Source organism: Nannospalax galili, unplaced genomic scaffold (assembly GCF_000622305.1).
Source record: "Nannospalax galili isolate Female #2095 unplaced genomic scaffold, S.galili_v1.0 scaffold660, whole genome shotgun sequence".
NCBI classification, from domain to species: Eukaryota; Metazoa; Chordata; class Mammalia; order Rodentia; family Spalacidae; genus Nannospalax; species Nannospalax galili.
The window spans coordinates 71251-87111 of record NW_008349073.1 but is presented as its reverse complement, the minus strand read 5'-3'; the positions used below and the strand labels follow the sequence as shown (position 1 = coordinate 87111).

Below are 15861 nucleotides of genomic sequence, written 5' to 3'. Positions count from 1 at the left end.
TTTTTTTTGGATTTTTAGACCCAGTCATTGTGGCGTGATTTAGGATTTCTTGACCCCCGACATCGCGGTTTAGATTTCTAGACCCTTGTGATGCGATTTAGGACTCAAGGAGCCAGTGTTGCGGTGTAGGATGCCGGATTTCCAGGTTCACGCATCGCAGTGGCTTGGGTACCGCATAGGTGTGACTGAACTTGCCGCGCCGTGCTGCCGCAGCGTAAGTGTGGTTCAGATGTCAAAAAGGAGAGCCTGTGGGGCCGGGCACGCCGCCAGGAGCTGACGGTCTGATGGGGAGTGTTCGCTTTGGTTTGTGGGTTCACGGTGTAGTTCATCTCAGCAAGATGTGGTCAGGTTGGCAGGTTCGGTGGTATTAGATAAATGTATTTTTGCATCATTTACAGCAAGAAGAAACCAAGGCTCGTGAAGTTTGTTACGGGCGTGTACTGAATTTAAACTCTAGGATCATGGCGCCATCAAATAGTGGGGATTTGACTAAAAAAATATTTGTTTAAACCCTTTCGCTTAAAGACTGCGAGGTTGCTTGACTGCTAAAAATCTTTAAATGTCATTGGGGCATTTTTTACCAAGGTAACTGAGACAGAGAATGGCTCCCTGCGGGGTGCCTTAGCCTCGCTGGAATGCGCGCCGAGCTCGGGATGGAGTGTGGGTGTGGCACCTCCATCCCCTGCACCAGTGGGAAGCCCCTGTTTGCCGCCAGCAGTAGGAGCCCCTCCCCAACACTCTGCTGAGTCACTGCAGATTCAGCTCCTGGGGTCCTGAATGGATGCCTCGAGAGGGACCTGAAAATGTGTGAACTGAGAGGTACAGGACAAAACAGCGGGGAGAAAATAACCCAAACCTAACGCCTGTTGTCATTCGCTTTCAAGGAGGTTCAAGGAGGTTCAGCCATGTAGCGTGTTTGCGGATCACAAATGGCGATAGAACTGTCATGTTGTGGTATTTTTCCAGTCATTTCTAGTATAGCTTTGAAAAGACTAAATCATTGTGACTGTTTAATGGACTGGTACTTTGGAGAGGAAAAAAGAAAAGACTGCCCCAGTGATGTCCAAAGCACAGGCAAGCGAGCTGAGATTCACTTCAGGGGGTGTTGTTTTACCCACTTTGACAGATTTGTTAAGAGAGTTAAAAAAAAGAGAAAAGCTTGTTTTATGAGTTGGATTACTTTGTGTGGGGTAGGGGGTGTAGCTAGATTGCAGGTAATATGCTGGGTGAGTTTATGTGCAGACAGCATATGTGCAACAACCGTTTCCACTAGGGTGTTAGCAATTAATTTGCTTTATTTCTACCTATTTTCCTGATAGCTCTAGTTTTAGTTTTTGAGGGTATTATTTCCCTTCTGTTCTGAGAACACTACTGAAAAACCCTTTCCTTGGTGGCCACGGAGAGCCACAAATAGACACAGGAATGGTGTCTAATTCCACTTTAACTCAGGCCCTAGGTGTGGATAAATTGATCTGGACCTAGAAATTCTGGGTGTGGCAAGCTGGGGGGTACATACCTGTGCTCTCCTTCAAAACCCCATCCCAGGTGCTGGGCTATGTCTTGCCTCATTTGAGGTGGGGCATGGTTTTTTATGTAATTAAATAAAAGGGAACTTGGAGAGTCTGCTAAGAAAGCAAAAATATAATCTGTTGCCCAGACTTGAAAGAGATTAGATATTCAGGATCAGGGCAAAGCTGCTTATGGGTGTGAAGTGCTGTGGCTATCTTGCTTTCAGACTCTACCCTCATCAGTTTCTCCCCCCAAATCAGATAGTAGTGCCTAGTAGTGCCAAAGGGGGCTAAGTATTCAAAATTAGGAGCAGCTCTGTACTTAAGGACATTAATAAGTTACATATATGCTTGAAAATTACACCTGGCAATAATGTATTTTCACCTAAAAAATGGCAACAGTGAACAGGTACAGTGATTGCCCCGTGGGCAGAGGTGCCCTCATGTTCTTCTTGGTGAACTTTCTGCCATGGTTCATATGGGGTGGGGGCAATGTGTTCACCTCCAGCACCAAAGTTTCCTACCCATGTACCTTTGTTTTTTTTGAGTGTACAATGTTACCCTGGCTGCTTCTCCCACAGGATGAGGGAGTGGTGGGTCCAGGTGGGGCTGCTGGCAGTGCCCTTGCTGGCAGCGTACCTTCACATCCCACCCCCCCAACTCTCTCCTGCTCTGCACTCATGGAAGACGTCTGGCAAGTTTTTCACCTACAAGGGACTGCGAATCTTCTACCAAGGTGAGAACTGGACTATCCAAAAACTCTGTGGCCGTGCGTCATGTAGGTCCCAGCTAAGGTACTTATTTTACTCCTTAGTGATAGAGGGGGGTAACCTTTTCTGTATGCTGTGCAGGAGGAATGGGGTAATTCCTCTCCTTCATTTGAGATCAGGGCACTTAGTTGCGCAGAGGGCGGGTGGAATTGAGATTCTAACCTCTATATACTTGACTTAGTCAGTTTTTTTTCCAGCCTGATTTGAGTTCAGATATTAGTTTTCCCTTTTGAGCACCCCTAGTGTCAGGTAAGATGCATACTATTCGGTGAGGTGCCTTTGTTTACCCCCCTCCCTCCATTTTACTGTTTTCCATAATTTGTTATATGTGTGCCTAAATATGATTTGTCTTACATTGTTGTAAAATTAATTTGCTGATGATTATTATGACTGCTACTTATCAAGTAATTGCCGCATGCCAGGATTTGAGTTATATTTTAACCTTTATTGTTTCATTTACTCTTTATAACAGCACTTGGAGATAGGTACCATTAATCTCATTTTATAGGTGAAGAAACTCAGAAAGATTGGAAAAGATGTTTTTGGGCGGGGGTCAAGAGCAATAACGAAAAATGTTTGTTTGTTATAAACCGTTTTTCATTATTGCTCCTGACCTCCTCTCATTTGTTATATTCAATTAAGTAAGTATATCATTTTATGTTGGTTGGTTGGGTTTGTTTCCAGATTTTTCAGTATTTAGTATTGCAGATTATTTATGTAGATTCTTTAGAATAAGGCTCCTAGGCTAAAGTCCCTAACATTTTAGTTGCTTCTAATTAAGTTATTTTTGAAAACCTTTTACCAAATTTTCATGCCACTGGCAGTATTAATTTGAATTCAGTACTGTTGGCAAGGTATTTTATTGTTTAATTTGAAAGATGTTATATGTATATAAAAAGTTCTTGTTTATATTAACCCATTTTTTGTAACTGACAGAATTTTGTAATGGTTTGAGTACTGTATTTTTGATGCTGGGTTGGCTGTCCTCTGCTAAAATAGAAAGTATTAGACAAACAGCATAAACTGGGAAGTGCTTACTGGGAAGAACTGCCAAATCTTAGAGAAATGTAATAAGTTAGTGATAAGGTACAAAACCTTTTTGTGTGTCATGATTATAAATTTTTAACCCATTTACATTTTATTTGAAAAAATTAATTTGTATTTTTAATGTTAATAATGTTGAAATAAGGATGTCCATAAAAAAATCTAAGCGATAGCGAGCTTCTTCAAATATTTTCATGTGAAGCTTGCTCTTTACAATTTCAAAATACATATTAAAAGGAGAAACTCCTTTTCTTGCTTGCATTTCATACACAATGTATCATTTTAGTACCATTAATTTGGTATTAAAGTTAGATTTTGACATTTTCAAGGGTAATTTGTAGGGTATTTGCCTAATTTGTCTTTCTCCTCCTTTGCAGACTCCGTGGGTGTGGTTGGAAGTCCTGAGATAGTTGTACTTTTACATGGTTTTCCAACATCCAGCTATGATTGGTACAAGGTAATGAAGTGAGATTTCTAGGTCCTGCTATGTCTTAAAAGTATCCAAGCACAAGATTTTTGTTGGTCCTGGGAGGTTTGAATTGCTTAATAAAATAGCATTAAAGGTAGAACTGCGTCTCATTTACTATAAGGGAGTAAAACACTCTGGCAGCCTGAAAGGACCGTTGCCAAGTTAAAAAGGCTGGAGTTATGCTTTTGATAATATTAAATGTCAGGAATAACACACTTTCCAAGAGGATTATCCAGGGCCTGTTGCTGTTTCATGAGTTTTTTTGATTTATCAAAGCCGGCTGTTAAGCTAGGTTAGGGATGAGGCAGCTGTACCACGGTGGGGCAGGCACAGAGGTGTAGGAGCAGAGTGTACACCATTGCTTTTTCCTTACAGATCTGGGAAGGTCTGACCCTGAGGTTTCATCGGGTGATTGCCCTTGATTTCTTAGGCTTTGGCTTCAGTGACAAACCGGTAAGCAGCATCTCAGTAGGACCAGTGATGGGTTTGGGTAGATACAAATGGAGGGATCAGGCTGGCAAAAAGATTTGCCCTGATGACCTCATGCCGTGTCTCTCCTTTCCTTTCGTCAGAGACCACATCAGTACTCCATCTTTGAGCAGGCCAGCATTGTGGAAGCACTTCTGCGGCACCTGGGGCTCCAGAACCGCAGGGTCAACCTGCTGTCTCATGATTATGGAGATATTGTTGCTCAGGAGCTGCTATACAGGTCAGTGAAGCCAGGCTTCTGTACTCACCACAGGTCCTGGAAGCTTAAGATGCCAGGAAAATAAATCATTCTAGGAAATTTTCAAACCCATTCCTTTGGGGGTTGTTTGCAGCCCCTGCATTGGTGTCCAGTCTCTCAGCTACATCTATGTTTCTTCTTCCCCTGCTCCAGGTACAAGCAGAATCGATCGGGCCGGCTTACCATAAAGAGTCTCTGTCTGTCAAACGGAGGTAATTGCCTTGGTGGTAGGTGCAAAGTGGGGTGTAGCCTACAAAAGCCACCTTTAGGTCACAAAGACAGCTATATGGTAATCTGACATTACAAGCAAATACAGTTAAATGCGGTGGGGGGATGGAGGGAAATGGCGATGGGATGGGTCGGGACTTTTTACTTTTTGTGCCATCAATGGTTTTGAGGGCCTGATGGCATTTATGGAATAAATGTTTTCAAATATAGAAAATAAAAAGACTTCCCCCTCCCCCCTAGGAAAAAAGGGATGGCGAGATGGCTCAGTGAACAAGGATGCTTGCTTGTCAAGCTTACAACTTGAGTTTGATTCTGGTACCCACACAGTGGAAGGAGAGACCTGATTCTCGCAAGGTGTCCTCTGACCTCCACACATGTGCTTTGGTACACATGTGCATACACGCTCATAGAAAATAAAAAGACTTCCCCCTCCCCCCTAGGAAAAAAGGGATGGCGAGATGGCTCAGTGAACAAGGATGCTTGCTTGTCAAGCTTACAACTTGAGTTTGATTCTGGTACCCACACAGTGGAAGGAGAGACCTGATTCTCGCAAGGTGTCCTCTGACCTCCACACATGTGCTTTGGTACACATGTGCATACACGCTCATACACAATACAAAACTATTAAAAAAAAAAAAAAAAGGGCATTACCAAAAAAGTGATTCTATTGACTTGGCCAATAAGCTGCTTCCTTTGTAAAGCACCTAGATAGTGAGATCTAAGGTGGGTCTTAGAATACAATGCACTCTTGCTATCTGTAAACACCTAATAGATTATGAAAGAACAGGTTTGAAGGTGTATGTGGTGATGGTTGGTTCTGATCCATCTGTAGTTTGTTAATACCTGATTCTTAAACTCTTAATTGATGGCAGTGCCAAGTGTCAGTTGGAAATTAATGAATCTTGGACCATTTGGAGATGTTCCTTTTTCTTTGCCTGCCATTGAGCCCATCAATCCATAAATATCAAAAAATACCCCAAACTGGATGCCTTAAGAGCAGCTTGGGAGAAGAGTCTCTGTCCCATTATCAATGACATTCTTGGTTTTCTCCCATTGACTCTGGAGAGCAATGGAAAAGGAAAAAGTAGTTTTCCTTTTACTAGGACCTATGCTTACTGAAAAGCGTGAATACATGCACGTGTTTGCCGACCAGTTCATTAACACCACTGTGTATTCTCAGCAATGAGAGGAATGTGAGGGGGAATGTGGGCCTAGGCATCAGCATTATGGATCAGCATATAAATTATTTTCTCCCATTTTTTTTAACCTTTAAAATGAGGAAAGCAATTCCAATGTGATGTAACTTGACAAAGAATATCAGAGAATTGGATAATAGCATAGTCATGTCTCACTTAAGGAAGGGGATACATATACATGCACTTCCTTGTTGAATGCAAGTTGCTACTCAGTGCATAACTTTTTATTTGTAATCTGCTTTGACAGTTAAGGCCCCAAAGGTGACAATGATTAGGGTAGTTTCCAGTAATATAGGCTTGCTTTGGACTTAAAGTTGTTGGTAAATGACTAAGGGAAGTTTTTCTTTGTACAGGTATCTTTCCTGAGACCCATCGCCCTCTCCTTCTCCAAAAGGTTGGCAACTTCACTGAATAGCTAGGTCCTCAGTTTAAAGATGTGTGATGACACAAATAAATTGGGACCTTTAAGGGCAATACCTGCTGTAATGGTCAGTTAAAATCTTCCTCATTAGGAATTCACATTAATGAAGATAGTTTCCCCCTACTTAAATAAAGTAGCTTCTCCTATATAAAACCAAAAATTACTTCTAAGAATAAGAGGTGAACAGATATTTGGAGAAATACAACTATGTGAAGAGCTGTGTTATGTTTGATGTCTGAATAAATTGGGATCCTAGAATAAAGTTGAATATTATCAGTTAAAAGTCTTAGGGATTTTGAGCTGAGCATGTGGTGTGGACCTGTAGATCAGCTACTTGGGATGATGAATGAGGTGGGGGGATGGCTTGAGTCCAGAAGTTGGAGGCTAGCCAGGGCAACAGAGACCCCATTTCTTTTTAAAAAAATATCAGGGACTTAATGAAGCATAGAAACACAGTATTCTTTTTAAAGATTTATTTTATGTGTATGATATTCTGCCTGCTTGTTTATAGGTCTACCACATGAGTACAAATGCACCACATGTGTGCAGTGCGCACAGAGGCCAGAAGAGGGCGTCAGATCCTCTGGAACCAGAGTTACAGATAGTCGTCTCTTAGCTACCATGTGGGTGCTGGGATCCAAACCCGGGTGCCCTGGAAGAGCAGCCATTGCTCTTAACCCCTGGGTCTTCTCTCTAGCCCTGAAACACAGTATTAAAGGGAATTCACTTTTCAGAAGAAGATATGGCTAAATTTCTATTTTAGTTCACAGTATACAATCTGGGGAGTTGTCATCTTTCTCTGGATCCTTGACTTTTACTTTTACTTATTACCTACAGCTACTCAAAGATGGAGGTGTGCTGTCTCCTATCCTCACACGGCTGATGAACTTCTTTGTATTCTCTCGAGGGTAAGTCATTATCAAAGACTGACTATGGCTTGAGAATAGTGTAGTAAAAATTTGCTGCTGTTACAATTCTGGGCCAAAAAAAGCCTGGACTTTGAGGTTTTCAACCAAAGGTATTGACCCCGTTCCAGAGATGTATAAGGAATTTCTAAACCCTTTATGGGTCAGACTGTGTGACCTTCTGAGGTTCCAGATATATTTAACATTCTGCACTCTCTCCCTGCATTTTATACTCCAGTCTCACTCCAGTCTTTGGACCATATACTCGACCCTCAGAGAGTGAGCTGTGGGACATGTGGGCTGGGATCCGCAACAATGACGGGAACCTGGTCATTGACAGGTAAGAGAAATCTTTGCTTTGGGTTCCAGGAAGCTTTTTTAGAGAGTGAGACACGATGTAGGCTTGCTGGCTTCCTCCCTGTCATAAGAAGGCTGGCTAGGAACTATGAGGCAAACCTAAGACCATTCTGGTCTGTGTTTTCTAACAAAGAAATCAAGCACAGGGCAAGCTTTGCTCCTAAACCATTTGGCACAAAAAATGTGGATAAACAGCTGCAAATTCTAGCATTTATTCAGCTTGTCATTAACTGAATGACTTTGGCAAATCCTTCTTTAGACTTTTCTGGTAAATTTAAATGTTTCAAAATGTTTTAATTACAGCTGTGAAAGGAGCCTAATGCCTCTTTCCAAGCACAAGGCTTTTCCTTTTGACCGTCTTTTCCATAGTAACAGAGATTGAGATGCAAGACTTCTCCCTGTCTTTCACAAAGACTCCCCATGCTTTGGTTCGAATGAGAGTATAGCTGTCTTAGAGGGACTGAGAGATGGTGATATACGTAGCTACCTGATATGATGCCCTGTCCTTTTGCCAGCTGGGTCAGTGTAATCCCCAGTGTTGAATTGATGGCTTTGTTGGTAACTGTGAGAGAGAAAGCATTCCTCCCTCTTACCTCACAAGATCCTTGAAAATTGTTTAATACAAAAAATTTGAAAAAGACACGCCACACTTAAAAAAAATGTCCTATTTTCCATTAATGACTATCCTGGAGTTGCCAGGCAGAACAATCTGAATGCTTGGTTGGGTGCTGCAAGAGGAGCTTTCAGCCTCTTACACTGTGGGAAGAGGAATTCTCCCCATTCCAAGGTCAGGTAGAGTGCAGTGATGAAGCTCTGTTTCCATCAACCTTTACCCTTGTAGTTTTAGAGGTGGAGACAAACTTGGAGATTATGTAGTTTGCTCTTATTTTAAAAGGAAGAACTGAGGTAACAAGAAGACAACAAAACCCTGTTTTATCTTTCGAGTCACAGAGCTGGTTAGTGGTGGAGCCAAAATTGGATTCGTACACGAGGCTTTAGCACATATACTCTAAATCAACTTTAATCATTAAGATCTCATTCCCTGTAGAGTAAGTGCACAGAACGATTAATGCTTATGTCAATAGTTGGTGATCACTGTCGTATCCACATATTTAACACAAATGGATGAAGTAGGTCATTTCCAAGATTTGAGGCTGCTTCTGGATTAAGATGTTTCTCTGTGCATCTGCTGGGTTCTTGAACCCCACTGATGATCAAGGTTTTTTGCTCTGCTGATTCATTTGTACTGTAGTCTTTTACAGTATATCAACCAAAGGAAGAAGTTTAGAAGACGCTGGGTGGGAGCACTTGCCTCTGTAACTATTCCCAGTGAGTATCTGCATGTGTATGTATATTTGAGTTACTTCTTGATAGGAAAACTTAAGGAATAGTGAGTGGGATTAAAATAATTGCAAATCCTGTCACCTCCATGTAGGCTTGCTAGATTAAGTAAATAAAAATATAAGGCACTCAGGCAAGTGGAGTTTTACATAAAAAAACAGTAAGTATGTGTTATACAATGTTTAGGAGATGTTTATTACCCTCCGTGTGCTTGCCTATGTGCACATGCACACACATACACACTCACACACATGCTAATCCACAATTTTTTTTTTTTACCTGAAATATTTAACTGGTCATCCTTTATTTCACTGGCAATCCTACTGCAAACACCTGGAATGTCAGGGTGATATTGCAAATGGAGTTGGTACCGTAGCACTGCCATTGACTGCCATATTAAATACTGAACTGTGGGGCCAGGAAGCTACTGAGGTCATTTACCAAGAGGCTCTAACCCTGGCACTCACTCCTCTCTTATTCTTACACATTTAAAAAGAAGTTGGGGCTGCAGAGATAGCTCAGGGGTTAAGAACACTGGCTGTTCTTGCAGAAGACCTGGGTTCGAATCCCAGCACCCATATGGCAGCTAACAACTGTCCGTAACTTCAGTTCCAGGGGATCCGACAGCCTCTTCTGACGTCTTCGGGCATTGCATGACACAGGTGCACTTACCTACATGCAGGCAATACATGCATACACATTAAATTAAAATGATAAATAAAATATTAAAAAGAAGTCAGTGTAGTGCCTCACATGTATTAGTGTACAAGAAACTACTGATTTTCAAATGCCAAAGGTCAGTTATAACAGAAGAAACTTAAAAGAATTATGATCATATCTACATTTCTAGAAAGCAAAACCTTGAAAGTGGGTTGTATTCCTTTGGTACAGGATGCAGAAGAGCCAGAGGAGGGCTCCTAATAGTTGTATGTAGGAGAAAATGTGCCACGTGGATTGACTGGCTTGCACTATATAGCCCACTTAATAAAAGAAGTGAGGTTTCTACATATATATATATATTTGTTCTTTTTGAGACAGGGTCTCCCTGTAGCCCCATCTGTCCTGGAACTCACTATGTAGACCAGACTGGCCTTGAACTCAGAGATCCACCTGCCTCTGCCTCCCGAGTGCTGGGATTAAAGGAGTGTGCCACCACGCCCGACCCATAATATTTTTTTATCTACAGAAAACCTTTTATGGAGGGGAGCTAATTTGGGGGTAGAACAGACGCGGAGCTGTTAGAAATCCACTCTTCTTTTCTTTCCTAGTTCATTTTATCTATGGGCCACTGGATCCTATAAATCCCTATCCGGAGTTTCTGGAGCTGTACAGGTGAGTCCTCCTCAGAGGTCTCTGTTTTGTATTTCTTCCTGACAGGGTAAACAGAAGTACCTTTTGAGGGTTGTTGTCTCTGACCTCATTGGAAACATACAACAAAGAGATGAGTTAGGGAATCTTATTCTCACGTAAGTGGAAAGAAAGATCAAGAGATTTAATTATACATTCTCTGAATCTGCACATCCTGTTTTCATTGTCATGGCCATAATCATATTCCTTCCTAGGTGAAGAGTAAGAAATTGAACCAAAGAAAGGAAATGGGGCTTATATGTTTTAGCCTGACTATAAAGCCAGTTCACTGACTAAACTGAAGCAGACTGCAAGGAGCAATTATAAACAGCTCACTGTGGACAATGCCTTTTCATTGGTTGTTACTCCCTTTGGGGAGTCACAGAAAAATGTTCCTTACCTTCATATGCTCTAGTGGACATAAACAGGCGGTAACAGCTTGCTTATAATTTTAGACAAAATCCCCTCTAGCATCTCCTAGTGAGATTAAGGAAGGTCCTTTGTTTATCTTTGCTTGGGCAGTGAGTTACTGAGCGACCCACTTGTTTGATGCTTCATGCTTCTCTAAGGAGCTGAACGTCTTCTTGGCAATTGTTACAGAAGTGTTCTGATTTCAAGATGCTGTCTGTTGGGTTATGAACAATTAAAAACTAGTCTGTTTATGTGGAACTGGCTAGTTTATCTGTCCAGGATATAATTCCCAAGTTGGAGATGAATAAGCTCTTTGTTGGTTCCTTCCAGTGTGGTATGTCCGCAGGGGCATTTACTGGGGTTTCCCGTTGGCTTACATCCTCTCATCCTGCAGCCTTAAGTTCACCTACATGCTGTTCTCTTCCACTAGGAAAACGCTGCCGCGGTCCACAGTGTCGATTCTGGATGACCACATTAGCCACTACCCACAGCTAGAGGATCCCATGGGCTTCTTGAATGCATATATGGGCTTCATCAACTCCTTCTGAGCTGGAAAGAGTAGCTTCCCTGTATTACCTCCCCTACTCCCTAACTGTGTGTATTCCACTTAGGAAGAAATGCCCGAAAGAGGTCCTGGCAATCAAAACTATTCTCTCATAAAAGTCCACTTTATTCACATTGGTGAACAATAGAAACTAGGCAGCAGAAGCTCTGACTAAGGGTGACATGATAATCCACCTCCCATTCCTGTGACATCTCATCAAGGGTATGGCCTTTGTCTTTGTGTTATTGGGAAATTCTGATGAGTAATAATACTTCTCATCTATGCAGAAAAAGATAGGCATTAGACATTCCTTTGCATAAAATACTTAAAAAAACAAAAATCCAAAACCTATGAATTTTTTGGAAATGTTTAGAAATATTAATTTCTGGCTCAACCTAATTGGAACCCCATAGCAGTGAGGAGAGGAGCTTATTGCTCCAGTGGCTTAAGGCTCATATTTTATTTTTTTAAAGTTCTCTAAACAACACAGTTTAATTGAGAGAGGGAGTATCTTGTCATACCTTTGGATTTAGTTTCATCAGCTGCTTCTAATTTTAATTATTATTTGTTAAAACAGATATTGGCTTAGGGGCCTGGGGATGTAGCTCAGGGGTAATGTGCCTGCCTAGCATGCTCAAGGCCTTGGGTTCAATCCCTAGCACTGCCAAAATAAAACAAAAAAATCAAACCAAAATAGATACTGGCATAAATAATACAGTGTTCTAAGTGCTTTAAGATTGATTTTCATACACATGTGTATATATTTTAGCAGAATACAAAAACAGTTGACCCTTACTTGCTAGAGTAGAATCTCATTATATGTGTATTTGTGAATTAAACTAATTCAAACTATTTACAGAATTTCCTAAAATCATAAGACATTAAAAAAAAGCCTAACTCCTCATACCTCACTGCGTAGGCACATGTTCCTCCTGAGCTGAAGTGGAGGAGAGGGGACCACTGTAATACCTGAATGTTCACTGATTCCTCTTAAGATGACTGCTTAGTGTCCCACTGGCTGCTCAGAAAGGCTGTCTCGTGTAGCTCAGCAACTCCTGTACCTTATGGACAGGCAAGTTCCCAGACACTTTAAAAACAAATTCTGAAAGACCTATGAGCAAATGGTGCTGAATACTTTTTTAAGCCACAGTTTCACTGTCTTAATTCAAAGCAGATTATTTTAAATTCATTTTTTAAATTAGAAACTTCAAGTATAGAAATTTTGAAACTGGAATAAGTGTTTATTTTCTATTAATAAAAATGAATTGTGACAAAAATGGATTCTGGCTTCCCCTCCCCCTCCACCCCTCTGAGATAAAATTTTCCAACATTGCCAAACGTTTTCACACATAAATAGAAGACTATAATGAAGCTAAGCAGCTGTAGTATAGCATAGTATCTGATTTTCAAGACCACTCAAAGCTGCACTGTCATACCAAAGCTGCACATGAGAGACAATGAAAAAGGAAAAACCAAACATGGAGACCCATGCACAAGGACAGATGTTTGCTTGATCTGCTGGCTTAGGGCCAAACACTGGATTTGCTTCTTCAAAGTCATTAATCTTTAAGTGGGATTCTGGGACATTCATGCCACTAGCCTAAAAGCTCAATGACAGGGAAGGGTAGGTACATCCATTTCATCTTTCCCAGTAAGAACTTATCCCACAGAAGCCAAAATAACATCAACAGGTGTTCTCTCTTTGCTTCTGACTGTCACCTGCATGGTCACTCCATCTGCTAAGGCCAGTCTGGACCTCACCAGTAAGTCATAGCCGCCTCTGTATACACCTGAGAGAAAAAGAGTTAAGGAAATATGTGTTAAGAACTCCAAAGAAACTCTGAAGTAATCAAATTTAACATGTTTGACCTGCAACTCCTTTCTATTATTTTAGTTTAGCTTTTCTACAAATTTATGGACAATGATTCTTACAAGGAGATTCTAATTTTTAAATATTCATATGCAAACCAGGTACATGGAAGGTATTCGATAGCAGTGATTTACTGATTTAGAGTGCTCAAAAGGTGGTGAGGGGGCAGATTTAGGTATTTTAAACTAGCTGTACCTCTTAAATGAATAACCTAATGATAAGTGCGAAATGAATTTCACTTTGATTGGGCTTCAAATCGTTACATAATGTGATTATAGGACAACAGCAGAGCAGAGGAGGCCCACCTACAATCTTCCCTTTTAAATTCTGCTACAAAATTTAAGGGAAATCTGATGGAAGTCTCTTACCTGCCAGATAGAGTGAGTGGGAATTCTTATTCTCAGGTACTTTATCTGACCTCTCACATGGCTGCATGCCCAGAAATGTGATGATGTTGTTGACAGCTTCTGTGTTGAAAAGGTTTATACAACAGTATTAGAAAAGTTAAACACAGGGATCTGCCCCTGTGCCAGCATGTTCTAGGAACTGCAGGTGCACGAGATTGTGGGCAGAGTGGAGGGGGGCTACTAGCCTAGAAAGTGGTTTAGTTCAGTTAGGTGATGAAGACAGGGACCTAGCCTTTTGGGTAAATAAGGCGTGTTCAGACAGGAAGGAGTTCTTTTAGAATAACACATCTGCTCACTGGGTTTTATGGTGACACCAGGCAATATACTGACAGTAAAACTGTTCTTACCTTCAAGGGTTTTGGTAGAGCTGAGAGCAAACGTTTCTTCTTTCTCAAAGGTATCTCCCACCTCTTCCCAGGCAGCAGCAAAGTTAGGTTTCAGTACCTTCTGGATATGGTCGGACACAGTCACTTCAAGATCTTCTAGCTAGTGAGCAATAAGTGTGGGTCAGTAAATAAAAGTCCTTTGAGTTTACAACAAAATAACAGGAACTAATAATTCATCAATTCCTGCAAGGACCTGAGGGAAACTCCTACTCTAATTTAAGTTATGTTGTCTGGATAAACCTAATGCTATAGGCTTTGAGCAACGAAAAGCAAGAATAATCTGGCAAGAGCCAAGTTTAGGATCAGCATCTATAGCCCTGAGGTGCACAGTAGGCATGTTACCACACTTAAATCACAGAGTTCAGGTCATAGAGTACCTTCTAAACTTTGCATTCACTACCAGGTTTGTACTTTAACTTTGTTACCCCTCCTTTCTGTGAATTTTTTTTTTTTTTTTTTTTTTTTTTGGTCCATGATCTGGCAGTATTATAGCCAAACTAAAAGTTGCTGAAGCAAAAACAAAGCCCACTTTAAATAAAATTGATCTCATGAAAAATCATGTAGTTATTTTCCATCTCTTAGTTATCCTTGTAATAAGGAAAAAGGGGTGAATTTTTTTGCTTAAATTAGTTATAAAGTGGTAATTTTAATTCTCATTGTCATGATGTAGTCCCATATAGAGAGAATCAGTCCAGGTCCTCAGTTGTCATGTTTGAGAAGAGAAACCCTCTAAGTTTATGCCAGCTCTTCCTAGAAAAGTGCTTTCAAGGCAGAAGCCATGTACCGTTGCAAAGGTATCAAAGTCTGCAGGGAAGACTCACCACATATTCATCATCATACCCATCTTCATCCGGAACTCCAGTGTTAGGGTCACAGTCCCGGACTGTAAATTTCATGGTACAGCTAAAGGTGCTTGCAACTGGAGGGAACAGCAGGCAAATCCACTTGAGTGGACAGCACACGCAAAACATTTCCATTGTTACTTAGGAAGTACCCCCTATGCTAAGCATTGTGCTCCACATTTTCAAGTAATGTATACATGCCCTGTTTCTAGGGTAGCAGTTATCAAAGCAGCATGAGAATGGGTCAGGAAATCAGTCTCACAAGGTATGATGTGAGAGTTTTCTGCGCCCTAGACTAGAATAGTGCAGAAGAGATGACTTGGGGAAACTGATTTTGCATTGACGTGAAGAAAGAGGCAGGGGAAGTCTTTTTGGGAAACTTTTTGTCATGTCTGTCCAAAGGGACTGTATGTTGAAAAATAAAGAATCACTGCTCTAGTACACGACAAAGCAAAAAATATTGACAACAAAGCATACAGATCAAATTAACACCGACCAAGTACATAAGAGTCTTGCTATTGTCTTTAGATTGTAGACTTGAGTGGATCTACAGATCACCAGAATGAACTGCTTTAAGTCAACTTTCAATCTCCAGTGAATAGATTAAAAATGAGGTTTTTAGTATTGATAAAGTCAGTATCTTAAAATAGAAAAGTAAATATGCTTTGTGTATTTCCAATGACTGACAGCAGTAATAAGAAATAAATAATAAAAAATGGGGCAATTTTGGAAACTGAAGTCTTCATGATGGCAGGATTTTCTAAGCTGTTTGAAGGAGGGGATTTGGCCAGGATAGCTAGAGAAAAGGTACTTATGGTCTAATGAATGATCTGGAAAAGCCTTAAAAGCACAAAAATATTAGAAATTGGAGCATTAGAAAGCTATGGGGGGTGAGAAAGGGGAAGAAAGAGGCTCATATGCACAGAACATATATGATAGTATGGTAGTATGGGCAGTAAGATTTACTTGCTTAGTCTTTAAACATCATCCATCCATCCGTCTGTCCGTCCATACGTCCATCCACCCATTCATCCAATATATTGACATTAATGTAAAGGTATAAGGTAATAATCCATGAAAATGTGAGT

The 15861-nt window shown here is 40.8% G+C and overlaps 2 protein-coding genes across 4 annotated transcripts in view; one reads left to right on the top strand and one right to left on the bottom strand.

The window, feature by feature from the left end:
• Mest overlaps window positions 1–12355 on the top strand; it is an 18465-nt gene extending 6110 nt beyond the window's left edge. For all 3 annotated transcript variants that reach the window (XM_029570011.1, XM_008846334.3, XM_008846333.3), the window contains exons 2-12: window positions 2090–2244; window positions 3700–3779; window positions 4167–4244; window positions 4364–4500; window positions 4672–4730; window positions 6296–6336; window positions 7201–7271; window positions 7507–7608; window positions 8878–8954; window positions 10235–10298; window positions 11155–12355. In XM_029570011.1, the coding sequence (XP_029425871.1) occupies window positions 2091–2244; window positions 3700–3779; window positions 4167–4244; window positions 4364–4500; window positions 4672–4730; window positions 6296–6336; window positions 7201–7271; window positions 7507–7608; window positions 8878–8954; window positions 10235–10298; window positions 11155–11272 (981 nt within the window). In that variant the 5' untranslated portion in view covers window position 2090 and the 3' untranslated portion in view covers window positions 11273–12355. The remainder of the gene's footprint in view (window positions 1–2089; window positions 2245–3699; window positions 3780–4166; window positions 4245–4363; window positions 4501–4671; window positions 4731–6295; window positions 6337–7200; window positions 7272–7506; window positions 7609–8877; window positions 8955–10234; window positions 10299–11154) is intronic.
• Window positions 12356–12482: 127 nt separating this feature from the next.
• Window positions 12483–15861, bottom strand: part of Copg2 (coatomer protein complex subunit gamma 2) — a gene marked incomplete at its 5' end in the record, with an annotated part of 61761 nt that continues 58382 nt past the window's right edge. Inside the window, 4 exons of the mRNA XM_008846408.2 lie at window positions 12483–13058; window positions 13507–13605; window positions 13893–14031; window positions 14753–14850. Of these exons, the coding sequence (XP_008844630.1) occupies window positions 12928–13058; window positions 13507–13605; window positions 13893–14031; window positions 14753–14850 (467 nt within the window). The remainder of the gene's footprint in view (window positions 13059–13506; window positions 13606–13892; window positions 14032–14752; window positions 14851–15861) is intronic.